The sequence below is a fragment of the Pyrus communis genome, chromosome 17 (genome assembly GCF_963583255.1).
Source record: "Pyrus communis chromosome 17, drPyrComm1.1, whole genome shotgun sequence".
Taxonomy (NCBI): domain Eukaryota; kingdom Viridiplantae; phylum Streptophyta; class Magnoliopsida; order Rosales; family Rosaceae; genus Pyrus; species Pyrus communis.
Window position 1 is genome coordinate 14,084,082 of NC_084819.1, and position 13,922 is coordinate 14,098,003.

The 13,922-nt window shown below is 40.4% G+C and overlaps 2 protein-coding genes across 2 annotated transcripts; both read left to right on the forward strand.

Moving 5' to 3' along the window:
• The first annotated feature begins 208 nt into the window (after positions 1-208).
• Positions 209-3,276, forward strand: LOC137722387 (aldo-keto reductase family 4 member C10-like). Its single transcript, XM_068461378.1, has 7 exons — positions 209-495; positions 583-633; positions 767-843; positions 1,730-1,817; positions 2,123-2,398; positions 2,500-2,748; positions 2,945-3,276. The coding sequence occupies exons 1-7, from the start codon at positions 376-378 to the stop codon at positions 3,029-3,031; spliced, it is 948 nt and encodes a 315-aa protein (XP_068317479.1). The 5' UTR covers positions 209-375; the 3' UTR covers positions 3,032-3,276.
• Positions 3,277-10,018: 6,742 nt separating this feature from the next.
• LOC137723108 (NADPH-dependent aldo-keto reductase, chloroplastic-like) lies at positions 10,019-12,946 on the forward strand. Its single transcript, XM_068462270.1, has 7 exons — positions 10,019-10,268; positions 10,692-10,742; positions 11,241-11,317; positions 11,457-11,544; positions 11,850-12,125; positions 12,199-12,447; positions 12,612-12,946. The coding sequence occupies exons 1-7, from the start codon at positions 10,149-10,151 to the stop codon at positions 12,696-12,698; spliced, it is 948 nt and encodes a 315-aa protein (XP_068318371.1). The 5' UTR covers positions 10,019-10,148; the 3' UTR covers positions 12,699-12,946.
• Positions 12,947-13,922: the final 976 nt, after the last annotated feature.

A 13,922-nucleotide genomic window follows, 5' to 3' on the forward strand; every position in this document is an offset into this window, starting at 1 on the left:
AATAGTATCTGATAAAAACTGATCACATAATTCACGATGAACAAATGTAATTAAAAGATTCAAGAAATTCTCACAAAGAAGATCCGCCATCCTCTCTCTAATTGCCCAACTCCAAAACAATTCACGGCTGGGCCCATAAAATTACCATTCTCTCCAACTTTAGGTGTAACAGCAATGGACCATATGGTTCTTCCGTTTAGTTTTTGGTCAAATATTTGCTTCTTTTAGTCTATGCAACGTCATTCATTTGCCGTGTTGCCGTTTTCCTCCAGCCATATATTGTAACTGGCCCAATTATCTTGCTCCATTATTTGCACTCGAAAATCGAAGAAAAGTGTGAATTTTTCCGCAAACAAACCACAAAAAAGGCGAAAAATGGCGGAAGCAATTCGGTTCTTTGAGCTCAACACCGGGGCCAAGATTCCTTCAGTCGGACTGGGCACGTGGCAGGCCGAGCCTGGCGTCGTCGCTGCCGCCGTCACTGCCGCCGTCAAGGTATCTTCGGTTGCTTTAATTTGGAAGTCCAATTCCAAAAAATAAATAAATAAAATTGAGTTTAATTTTGCGTCTGTGTCAATGCAGGTTGGATATCGGCATATTGATTGTGCTCAAGCTTATGGAAATGAAAAGGAGGTATTTAAATTTCAATGCTTTTGATTAATTGTGTGTTTCGAATTTTTCTGCTTAATTAGTCTGGTTTGTTCTATGATTTATGTATCGCAGTGACCAGTAATTTCATGGATTTCTTTTTTTTTTTTTTTGGTAGATTGGGTTTGCTCTGAAGAAGCTTTATGCTGATGGTGTAGTGAAGCGCGAGGACTTATGGATCACTTCAAAACTCTGGTCTGTTTTCAATATCTTATTAACTTTGGGAAATATACGACACTGGCTACAAACTTTTAGTAAAAAATGAACACGATGTTCGTCAACAAAGGGGTACTAAACCGTGGTTTATGTATATGACTTATTGTCGGTTTAATATCCTTTCAATTTTTATTTTTTACTACATGTTTGTAACCGATTTTGTTGTGTGTATTTCCCTTTCCATTTCAAGACTCTTGAGTCTTTAGATCATCTTCAACCCTTCAAGATAAAGCTTAAAAATTTAAGTCAGAAAATTTTAAGCCATAAGCCCCAAACTATTTTTCCTCTCCAACCCTTGTGGCTTAAAATTTTAATTCGAATGATTCTAGCCTAATTTTTTGTTTTCGGTAACTTTTTTTGAAAATAAAATTTATGTAGATTATCCTAATTTATTTTTATGAATATTTTAATTTAAAAATATTTAAATTTCGATAAGTAATTAAATATCATACAAATACATAGGTATTTATAAAATTTTAAGTTAAATTTGATTTAAATAATTTTCTTAAATTATTTTAGACGTTAGATTTAATTTTGGACTATCAAATATCGTTTTTTTTTTTTTTTACCATTATATTTGATCTTATTTTATCATAGCCGTTAGATTATAAGTAAAAAAAAAAAAAAAGATTTCAAATATGACAATTTAGTTGGTCCAGAATAATTTAAGTCAAACTTCAATCGTGAAGAGAATCTAGCCCAGATATATTTTATCCCCAAGACTTATTTTAGCTTATAGTTAGAGATGGTTTGGAGATTTTAAAGCTTATATTTTAAGTTTTATCCCTTGAGTTAGAGATGATCTTACCATCTAATTGGAAAGGTTGAATTTGAATTTTGAAATTGCATATGTGACACTCTGCAGGTGTAGCAATCATGCACCAGAAGATGTGCGGAAGGCAATAGATGGTACCCTGCAAGACTTACAACTCGACTATCTCGATCTGTATCTTGTATGTACAATCTGATATCTTGCTTTGCCGGTGTATGGGTTTAGGATTTGGATCGTACATTCAAATAATAATCGAACATTACCATTAAAAAATGTTAAATCTTCGACAAGATAACATTTTATTTGACATGATCCAAATGATTTCTGCAAAAATAATTACAATCTTGGGATCTGATTTAGTTCGCTTTCATGATATGACGTTGGAGTATGTTTAAGAACCAGCAGCAACCTAACAAATTTCACTAGTATCATAAACTCATAGAATCTCGTTTTATTTGCCACCGAATGTTCGTAAAATTATTGTAGATCCACTGGCCGGTCAAGATGAAGAAGGGTTCCGGTGGCTTTAAGCCTGAAAACCTTGACCAACCTGACATACCCAGTACTTGGAAAGCACTGGAGGCAGCATATGACTCTGGAAAGGCCAGGGCTATTGGAGTCAGCAATTTTTCTACCAAAAAGCTTGGCGACCTGTTAGCTGTAGCGCGCATCCCTCCCGCTGTTAATCAAGTGGAATGCCACCCTCAGTGGCAGCAGCCAAAGCTACATGAATTCTGTAAATCCAAGGGAGTCCACTTAAGTGTGAGTATTCTGATATGAAGTTAAAAGCCTCTTTTGATGATTTTCGAAAGGCACAAGCTGCTAATTATTGGTATAATGCTGTGATGCTTTTCTAATTTCAGGGGTATTCACCATTGGGATCCCCAGGCACAAGTAGCATTAAGGGTGATGTCCTTAAGAATCCAATTCTATTATCGGTGGCAGAGAAGCTGGGCAAGACTCCTCCGCAAGTGGCTATCCGATGGGGGCTACAATCGGGTCACAGTGTACTGCCTAAGAGCACAAAGGAGGAAAGGATCAAGGAAAACTTTGATGTTTTTGATTGGTCTATTCCTGAGGACTTGCTTGCAAACTTTGCTGAAGTAAAGCAGGCAAGTAACTCTTTCTTTGTCCCGTCATTCTTTCCCCAAATTCAAGCTGTCATTTCTTCTTCTTGGTGTATCATGCTTGAATTATGAATGAACTTTCTGTTTGGGAAGATTCGGTTTAGTAACATCTGCTATAGTCTAATTTCATCTCTATGTGATTCGACTTTGCTAAAGTTTCTTCGTATTTCCTTCCGTACAGGAAAGGTTAGTGAAGGGTACTGGATTTGTCAACAAGGAGCACGGTGCATACAAGACCATTGAGGAGCTCTGGGACGGAGAACTGTAAGCATAGGCTGGAAGAGTGAATGTTTGAAACATTCATCTTTTCTATATGCCTTTCTTTAGCCCGTTTGTTTCGTTGTAGCTTGATTTTCAGTGGCTTCTTAGAGAAGGGTGAATTCAGAAGCTCTGGTACTTTTGTTGAACATTGTTATAACTTGTAAGGTTCTTCAGAATCATTGAAACATTAAACCTGTTCACTTCGTCTGTCATGAAACATTGATGTCAAATGTCAATGATCATTTGGTTTAACGACATTTGCAAAATGTCACCTTCTTCGGAGCCAGATATATCAAGTTTGTGGCAATGTGGGCATGCAAAGAAATTAAGCTCTTACAAGGCGAAGTTTTATGAGGCATTTCACAAACCGTTTGTCCAAATATTGGCATCCCAATTATATCTTAACCCGGATTAGTAAAAGTAATTCAAGAGAGTTGACAAATTACTCTATCTTAAAAGCCAGTTCTGAATTCAAGAGAGCTGACAAACTACTCTACTTTAAGAGCCAGTTCTAAAAGAACTGTTCACGCATAGCGGAACGACGGTTTTGCGTGAACAGTTCCATTTCATCTCGAAAGAGATGAACATCAGTCTGATTTTAATGCCTGAACTGTTCACGCATAGTGAACGATGGTTTTGCCTCTGTTTCTCTGTGGTCCCGTTTACTGTGCTCAAAATCAGTCCGTCCATTTCATCCTTTTCTCTCCTCTGCTGAGCATCGCTCTCTCTCACAACAACGCTCTTCTGCTCGACGTCGCTCCCTCCTTTCTGGAGCTGCGCAAGTCGACCGCCCCCACCCCACACATCATCCCCACGAACCCAGAGACACCCCAAACCACCCCCACGAATACCTCCTGGAGTTAATCAAGGGGAATTGCGCTCTCACCGGCAGCAACCAAAGCTGCGTGAATGCTTTGAAAACAGAATGGACCAGTTGTCAATCTTTTCGGCTCCCCAGTTCAGTAAGGGCTAGTTACGTAAAGATTTTTGTGATTAATACCATAGTCCAGGGATTTGCATCATTGGCGACGAACAAGGTCCTTACGAATGCTATTGGTGTATACCTCGGTACTTGTTTGCCATGTTTTCTGAAATTTATCAGGCAAGTGCTTTTTCCTTTTCCCCTTCTTTACATTCCTTCTTTCTCGTTCAGTTGTGTTAGTTTCTGCACTTGCTTGTCATTATACGACAACGTTCGATAGTTTTTTCGATGTATCCTTTCATTGGTCATATCGATTAGGCACTCGTAAGCTGTGACTTTAAGAGAACTTCCATATTCGCAATTATTCAACTTCGTTAATACAAGACATTGATTGAATTCAATATTCTGTTCGATTGATCATGCAGGAGAGGCTTATTAAAAGGAACTGGTTTTGTGCACGAGACTCTGGGTGCATACAGGACCCTGGAAGAATTATGGGACGGCGAGAGTGAGCAGAACCTTGATGTTAGGAAGCAATTTCCTTTACATCTCCTTCAGCTTCTTCGAATACATAGAACTAACAGTATGTAACTACAAAATTTAGTACGTTGTACGTGAAGATATTGCTGAAGGTCGAAAATGTTGCATCTGTTGGGTGTTGAAATGGTGGAACTGTTCACTGTTGCTTGTTCGATTTCCTTTCGTAACCTGCTTTTTACTCGTGTCTCTACACTTCAACGGAAACTAACTAATCCTGATTTCTCTGCCTTGCCTTAACAACAGCTCTCATCATCTTTCTGTGGTCTCCTGGAAAAAGATCTGTTAGACAAATAAGGAATATGATTGGAGTCCTTGTGTAATTGTATATAATATTATTATTGGAAGAATAAGCCGTCCTACAGCCGTCAAGCCGTCCTACCTTGTCCTACCTACACACTAGCCGTCCTACAGCCGTCCTATAGCCGTCAAGTCGTCCTACAGCCGTCAAGCCGTCCTACAGTCGTCAAGCCGTCCTACCTTGTCCTACCTACACACTAGGACGGCTACCTTGTCCTCTACAGCCGTCCTACCTACACACTAGGACGGCTACCTTGTCCTACCTACACACTTGTATCATGTATATATATCCTTGTAATCTTGTAGAGAAACATAATGAAAAAATAAGCATTCTCTTCCATTTGCATTCTCTTCCATAAGCATTCTCTTCCATTTGCATTCTCTTCCATTTTTCTACATTCACGTATCAATAACAAATATATTTTTTAGCCTACATACCTTTTTCTACATGGTATACAGAGCAGGTTTATAACCCTAGCCCTAATTTTTTTTTCGGCAGCTTTCTCTACCGTTCCCATGGCTGTTCGTGGCCCGTCCCGTCCCTCCTTTGCTCGTCCTCCCCTCCACTGCACCTACTGCAATTTTGATTATCATACCCGAGACACCTGCCATAAACTTCATGGCTATCCCGTTGGCCATCCCCTCCATGGCCAACCGTGGCGACCACCGCGCCGTGCCACTGCTTCCAGTTCTTCCCGCAGTCATGCACCTTCCAGTCCTCCCTGGCAGCCACGGTTTTCTGCTTCCCGGCCCCATAATTTCACCCAAGCCCATCACGTGCAAGGCACCCAGGCCCCCGCCTCATCTTCTACTCCAGCGACCCACCAAGTGCACGGGGCCCAGCCCACTTTGCATGACTTGCAGCTTGCCATGCCTGACCTCTCTGCCGAGCAGCACTCCCATGTTCTAGCTGCTCTACGTGACACCACCACCCCTTCTCAGGCCAATGCCGTGCTCACTACTAATTTTGCCCAAGGTTTGTTACCTGTCACCTCTCGTCATGGTCAATGGATTCTTGACAGTGGTGCTACGGATCATATTACTTCTTCCGCTTCATGTTTGGTTAATCACTCTCCTTCACATTTGCCGCCTGTTTCTTTGCCTAGTGGTGCTTCCGCTCCCATTACTTTTACCGGCACTCTTCCTTTAAATTCATCAGTTACTTTGAAGGATGTTTTATGTGTCCCTAATTTCCGAGTGGACCTTTTATCGGTTGGTAAACTTACAGATGGATTATCGTGTTCCATAACCTTCTTTCCTTTTTGGTGTGTTTTGCAGGACTTGGTTTCGAAGGCGATGATTGGTGTGGGTAAGCGACGTGGCGATCTGTATTACCTTGTGGCCCTTACCTCTTCTCTCCCCACCCGTCAACCTCTCTGCAACATCATTACCATCCCCTCCTCCCTCTGGCATAGGCGTCTTGGTCACCCCTCCTCCACTCGTTTGCAAGCTTTAGCATCTAGTTCTCTTAATTGCACTTTTGATTCTAGTCATATTTGTGATGTTTGTCCGTTGGCAAAACAAACTCGTCAACCTTTTCTTTTGAGTTCAATTTCATCCACTTTCCCTTTTGCTTTAATTCATTGTGATATTTGGGGCCCGAATCGTCAATCCTCTTCTCTTTCTGGTGCTCATTATTTCTTAACCATTGTGGATGATTTTTCTCGCTTTACGTGGGTCTTCCTCATGAAACATAAATCCGACACTCAACAATTAATTAAGGATTTTTTTGCTTATGTCACTACCCAATTCCGCACTACCATCCAATGCATTCGTACTGACAATGGTGGTGAATTTTTATCTCTTCGTAGTTTTTTCTCTGATCATGGGGTGCTTTTACAAACTTCTTGTGTTTATACCCCCAACAAAATGGCGTTGTTGAAAGAAAACATCGTCATCTTCTTGAAACCGCTCGCGCCCTTCGTTTTCAATCCCATCTTCCTATCAAGTTTTGGGGGGAATGTGTTCTTACCGCTACTTATCTCATCAATCGTCTCCCTACCCGTCTTCTCCATCATAAATCCCCATTTGAGGTTCTCTTTTCGAAAACCCCATCTTATGACCACTTCCGCGTCTTTGGTTGTCTGGCATATGCCACCTCTGTCACTCCCACCACCAAATTTTCCCCTCGGGCTCATCGTTGCATTTTTCTCGGTTATCCTCATGGACAAAAGGCCTATACCCTTTACGATCTCGACAATCACCGCATTTTCACTAGTCGAGACGTCATCTTTCATGAAACTACTTTCCCTTATGCCGTTTCTCACCCTCCTATCCCATCCTCTTCGCCTACCCTACCCATCCCACCCCCTCTGGACTTTACATATAACCCACCCCTTCCTGCCCCGACGCCTCACCCTCCTCCACCTTCCTCCCCTTCCACGCCTCCCACAGATTCCCTTGCTGCCCCATTACCCGTTCTTCCCCATGCCCCTGCCCTCTCGGTATCCCCTCCTTCCCCCCCCGCTACTTCCTTACCTTTCACCCTTTTACCCACGGACATCCCTACCCCCCCCCACTACCTACCAATCCTCCCCTTCCCCGCACCTCTTCCCGTGCCCATAAACCTCCACCCTATTTAAAAGACTACGTTTGCTCGCAGGTGATTCTGCCATCCCACCCATCTTCGACTTCGCAACCCGGTTCTACACAAGGTACGCGATATCCACTTTGTAATTTTCTCTCTTATCACCGTTACTCTCCCAGGCATTTTTCTTACATTAACTCTGTCAGTCGGACTGTGGAGCCTTCCTCCTTTGCCGAGGCTGCCACTGACCCCAATTGGCAACGTGCTATGACTGAGGAGCTTCAAGCTTTACATGCTAATGATACTTGGACTTTAACTTCCTTTGCCCCTGGCAAAATTCACATTGGTTGTAAGTGGGTGTACAAACTCAAGCACAATTCCGATGGCTCTATTGACCGCTACAAAGCTCGTTTGGTTGCTAAAGGCTTCACTCAGGCTGAAGGTATTGATTATCATGACACTTTTTCTCCTACTGCTAAGATGATTACGGTGCGTTGTCTTCTTGCTCTTGCTGCTAGTCAGTCTTGGTCTCTTCATCAGCTTGATGTTAATAATGCTTTCTTACATGGTGACTTACATGAAGAAATCTATATGTCTCCTCCTCCTGGTCTTCGGCGACAGGGGGAGAATCTTGTGTGTCGCCTTCACAAGTCACTTTATGGTCTTAAGCAGGCTTCTCGCCAATGGTTTGCCAAATTCACTAGTGCCATCATTTCTGCCGGTTTTCAACAATCCAAAGCTGACTATTCATTGTTCACTAAAAAGTCTGGTATTTCTTTCACAGCTTTGCTCATTTATGTGGATGATATTGTGATTACAGGCAATGATGCTAGTGCCATTAATTCTCTGAAGTCTTTTCTCCGTGATCATTTTCGGATAAAAGACCTTGGTGATTTAAAATATTTTTTGGGTATTGAGGTTTCTCGTTCCAAACAAGGGATTTATATTTCTCAACGCAAGTATGCATTAGAGATTCTCAAGGACTATGGTTTTTTGGGAGCACGACCCATTGCTTTTCCTATGGATGACACAAAATTATCTGATAAAGGAGAACTTCTCAAGGATCCTGAAAAGTATCGACGATTAGTAGGTCGGTTAATATATCTCACTATCACTCGGCCGGATATCACCTATTCTGTGCATGTTCTAAGCCGTTTTATGCACGAGCCAAGGATATCTCATATGGATGCTGCGCTTCGTATTGTTCGTTATTTGAAGGCTACTCCAGGTCAAGGTTTATTATTTCGTTCTGACAACCAGACCAAGTTAACTGCGTTTTGTGATTCCGATTGGGCAGGTTGCCCTATCACTCGCCGTTCGACTACTGGGTATTGTGTATTCTTGGGTGGTTCTTTGATTTCTTGGCGGACGAAACGACAGAAAACCGTTTCGCTCTCTTCAACAGAGGCGGAATATAGGGCCATGGCAGGTGCTTGTTGCGAGATAGTTTGGCTTCGTTTTTTGTTGAAGGATTTGAACATTCCTTTGGATGGTCCTTCCATTTTATTTTGTGATAATCAAGCAGCGTTACATATAGCTGCCAATCCTGTTTTTCATGAACGAACTCGTCACATTGAGATGGATTGTCACTTTATACGAGATAAGATTGTAGATGGCAAAATAGAGACCAAGCATGTGGGTACGGCACAACAGTTGGCAGACTTGTTTACCAAACCTCTTGGGAAAGAAAAGTTTTCGAGTATGTTACGCAAGTTGGGAGTTCTTGACATCCACTCTCCAACTTGAGGGGGAGTGTTAGACAAATAAGGAATATGATTGGAGTCCTTGTGTAATTGTATATAATATTATTATTGGAAGAATAAGCCGTCCTACAGCCGTCAAGCCGTCCTACCTTGTCCTACCTACACACTAGCCGTCCTACAGCCGTCAAGCCGTCCTACAGCCGTCCTATAGCCGTCAAGTCGTCCTACAGCCGTCAAGCCGTCCTACAGTCGTCAAGCCGTCCTACCTTGTCCTACCTACACACTAGGACGGCTACCTTGTCCTCTACAGCCGTCCTACCTACACACTAGGACGGCTACCTTGTCCTACCTACACACTTGTATCATGTATATATATCCTTGTAATCTTGTAGAGAAACATAATGAAAAAATAAGCATTCTCTTCCATTTGCATTCTCTTCCATAAGCATTCTCTTCCATTTGCATTCTCTTCCATTTTTCTACATTCACGTATCAATAACAAATATATTTTTTAGCCTACATACCTTTTTCTACAAGATCGAGATCATTTTTGACTAGTTTGACACACCTCGAATTTTGACAATTTATCATTTTCCTTATAATTGTGTGGTCTACTGGAAAAAGATCGAGATCATTTTTTATGGCTTGAATAAAGGCAAAGAAATAGCTGGTTGATAACTCCACCAAGTGTCTTACCTGGACCACTCGATGACTTGATTTGACAACGTAAAAATCTACGGCCACAAAAGGTGGCAACTTCCATTTCGACGGCTCAGATCTCCTATGCCACTTTATAGGATGATATCAGAAAGAGATTTTTCAATCCATTCAAAAAATGTGTACAGTGTCCATACAACATATTTCATTATCTAAACGGATGAACACTTAAAAAGAAATTCAACTAATTGTATGTGCCATCTCGTGCGCTTAATTACATTGAAAAATCTCTATATACCCAAACGAGTAGAGCACTAACCACATCCCAGAAAACGAAAAAGTAACAGTCCTTATCAAAGGGTCGTAAACGATGACGTCTCGGATTCTCTCCCGCTCTCTTATAAATGCGAAGAGCCTTTTCATTTTTCTAGATTACTCTCTCTCTAAACTTCTCTGTCTCCACCTGAGAGACTGAGAAATGGCGGACGACATTCGTTTCTTCGAGCTGAACACCGGAGCTAAGATCCCTTCTGTAGGGTTGGGGACCTGGCAGTCAAGCCCTGGCCTCGTCGGCGACGCCGTACACGCCGCTGTCAAGGTATTTTTCTTTCCCTTACTACACGTTCTATTTAAATTGTTTTCGAACTGAAAAATCGATCATTGTGGAAGATTATTGGCTATCATTAGTGAAGAAAGTTGAGTTTTTCTTTCCCTTACTTCATTATCATGGGATTCGTTCACAATACACCTCTCGTGTGGCCAAATTTGAAGCCTAATATGTGCAGAATACAAAAGAAGTAATATAGAGTGCCTGTGGCTGTTGAGCACAACCTCTCTGATATTATGAACAAAGTTAATTGGTTTTATACCATAAAACCAATTGACAATACGAAGAAGAATCCAACTTCCTTACAAGGCCCTACAATATTCCTATCAATATGTGATTCATTCTTAACAATTAGCCGTTTGGTTTTGCTAAAATTTAGTATATAAGATAAATTTGTTGATTTACTAATTGTAGGCGGGTTGTCGACATATTGATTGTGCTCAATTCTACGGCAATGAGAAGGAGGTAACTTCAGTTTCTTTTACGCTAAATTACTTATTCGAGGGCATATTCGACAACTATTTTGTTTTTAGTTTTACCGTTTGTGTATTGCGCGAGAGATAGACGAAATGTATATGGGGAAAAGCAGGATGAATAATGATGGAGGGGTCTATCTATAACGAAAAATGAAAGCTAAAAATTAAACATAAAATGGTTATCAAATGAGCCCTGAACATTTGTTGTAAATTTCCTTTATGGTTGACGTTCGTCTTTATGTGTTTGTTCATGTTAAGTAAATTGTACCCAGTAATTACTATCATTATGTTTAACTGTCAAATTTTTATTTTTTATGTTGAGCTGATTGATTGCCTTTAATTACCTTTATAATTTTAATTGCTATGCGGTCATCTCTTTACATTAAATCTGGATAAAATTTGAAATGATTTATGTTAGTATCATTCTTTGAAGATGCTTGAGTCGTTACCAGAATTTGGTTCGACCAACAGTTTTTATTTCTTGTAGGTTGGTTTGGTTCTAAAGAAACTGTTTGAAGATGGTGCGGTGAAGCGCGAGGATTTGTGGATTACTTCCAAACTCTGGTTTGTTCATGCTAATTCAACTAAGTAGTGAGATATTTTGAGTAATTTCACTGAGCACACAAAGAATTAATTAGAGTAACCGCTGGTTATTTATGCTAAGTGATAGTGCTGTGACCCTTGTTTGGTTGTTTATCCGTAGGTGTACTGATCATGCTCCCGAAGATGTACCAGAGGCATTGGACAGGACTTTGAGAGACTTGCAACTGGATTATGTTGACTTGTACCTTGTACGTATTTCCTGTTCCAATCTTTTTCTCAAGTTATGCCTGTATCAGAATTTGATACCAAATTGTGTGCATTTTGTTTTAATAATTTACATATAGAAGAGGCTCTTTATAAGGAATGGAATCGTCGCGTGTTTTCCGAAATCCAATATTAGATTATATAAGTTACTTTCAAAGGCATTGATTCCCTTGAGTCTGGCTATATTACCTGCATCTTGCTCTAAATATCAGGTTGAAATCAAATATTGTTATGTCATTTTGTGAGCATTATTTGGCTGCAACTAATGAGCCTGCTGGAAATTTCGAAGATACACTGGCCAGTCCGGATGAAGAAAGGGTCTGTGGGTTTTAAGCCTGAAAACCTTACTGATATTGATATCCCGGCAACTTGGAGAGCAATGGAAACCCTCTATGATTCGGGCAAGGCTCGAGCTATTGGTGTGTGCAATTTCTCCACAAAGAAGCTGTCAGATTTGCTGGATGTTGCACGTGTTCCTCCTGCTGTTGACCAAGTGGAGTGCCATCCTGTATGGCAGCAGAACAAGCTACGTTCCCTCTGTAAATCCAAGGGAGTTCACCTTTCTGTGAGTATGCAATACTTAATCACATTGTCTGTGTCCTGCGCAGTTACAAAAGTAACATATATTTTTCTTTCAGGGATATTCACCACTGGGCTCTCCTGGAACAACATGGGTCAAACTTGAAGTCCTAAAGAATCCGATTCTTCAGACAGTTGCTGAAAAATTAGGCAAAACTCCTGCACAAGTTGCTCTTCGATGGGGGCTGCAAAAGGGTCATAGTGTTCTTCCCAAGAGTACTAATGAAACAAGGATCAAGGAGAACCTTGATGTGTTTGGCTGGTCTATCCCAGATGACTTGTTCGCCAAGTTTTCTGAAATCGAGCAGGTAACAAGTTGTCACTGGAAATGATTCTTATTCTCAGTGCTATCAGTACCCGTACTTATCTACAAGGAGGATGCCATTATTGCAGTATCGCGAGCGAATCATGCTGTAGTAATTGCTATGCAGCCTTTTCTCCTAACTAACTACACTGATTTCCAATTATGCAGGCAAGACTGATCAGAGGGGCCTCATTCGTTCATGATACTTTTGGTCCCTACAGGAGTTATGAGGAGTTCTGGGATGGTGAAATGTAGATTATAGGAAGTCTCATGAATCATGAATGCTTATGTGGAAGAGATTCTGGGAGCATTTTTTATGATTGGTATGACGGTTGATTTCGTAAACAGCGATTAGTTGATTATGCCACTTGCAACTTTCAGCATTTTGTTTTTCTTGATTGCCTTTGCCTGTTGCCCAGCTTTGGCTTGATGGTATTTGTGTTTGGTAATTCATTTGTTCTTAGTTTTTGGATTTTGTTGAGTATCTCACAACCAATGTCTAGCATAAAAACCTTTGCACTTGTGACCAATTGATTTTAGATGTTACACGCCACTAATAAGAATTGAGAGTTTGTCGAGAGTATCCCACTTACATCTTTTTTTTTCCTTTTTATTAGTAATTTTTTTGAGAAATTGACCAAAATGATCAATTTTTCGATAGTAGTCAATATACAAATGCAATTTACCTAGGGGAAGTGTTATTGGTATTTCAAAAAATCTCATTCTACATTCCTGACAAATGTATTTTTTTTCTTCCAAATATAGAAAGTTTGGAGTGAAGAATGAGATTTTTAAAGTGCCAATAACAATTCCCTTTACCTAAATAGTAGGGCTAATCGGAACCTGGAAAGGTTAGAGACACTTTAGCTCACCCATGGTCACTATCAAATAACACATCATCCCAAAGCTTTCAATCGTATAATCATTTTTAATTATTTGATGGACTACATATAGCTTAATTTTCAATTAAAAACTAGAGAAAAATTTGTCAAATTATCAGATAGAAGGGTCAAAGGCCCACTTCCAACAACATTCATATTGTCTTAAACTTGATAATTACCACTTGCAAAAATCCGTTAAGTGTGGAGTTTTCTCACAAAAAGCCTCAGTATTAATTGAAGTGAGGTTAGAATATTTAAACGTTTTGTCACAAAAAATCTCAATATTAGTTGAAGTGAGATTATAATATTTAAACTCTTCTTTCTCAGAGATACGGTCGATATGGAATATTTCAACACGCTCCTTCATGTAGAAATCCACATATCGGCAACTACATAGAGCAAAGGGGACTCACCCTACACACAGAGCCACATGATCCATCATCATGGTGCGGAGCCAAGGGGACCCACATATCACGTGACAATACTCGTTAAAGGGGCTAAATTGAACTACATTGTTATGGCAATCTACTCTCCCATCCTTTTAGTATAGATACTACCATGTGTTCAAAAAGAAATAAAATAAAATAAAATAAAAAAT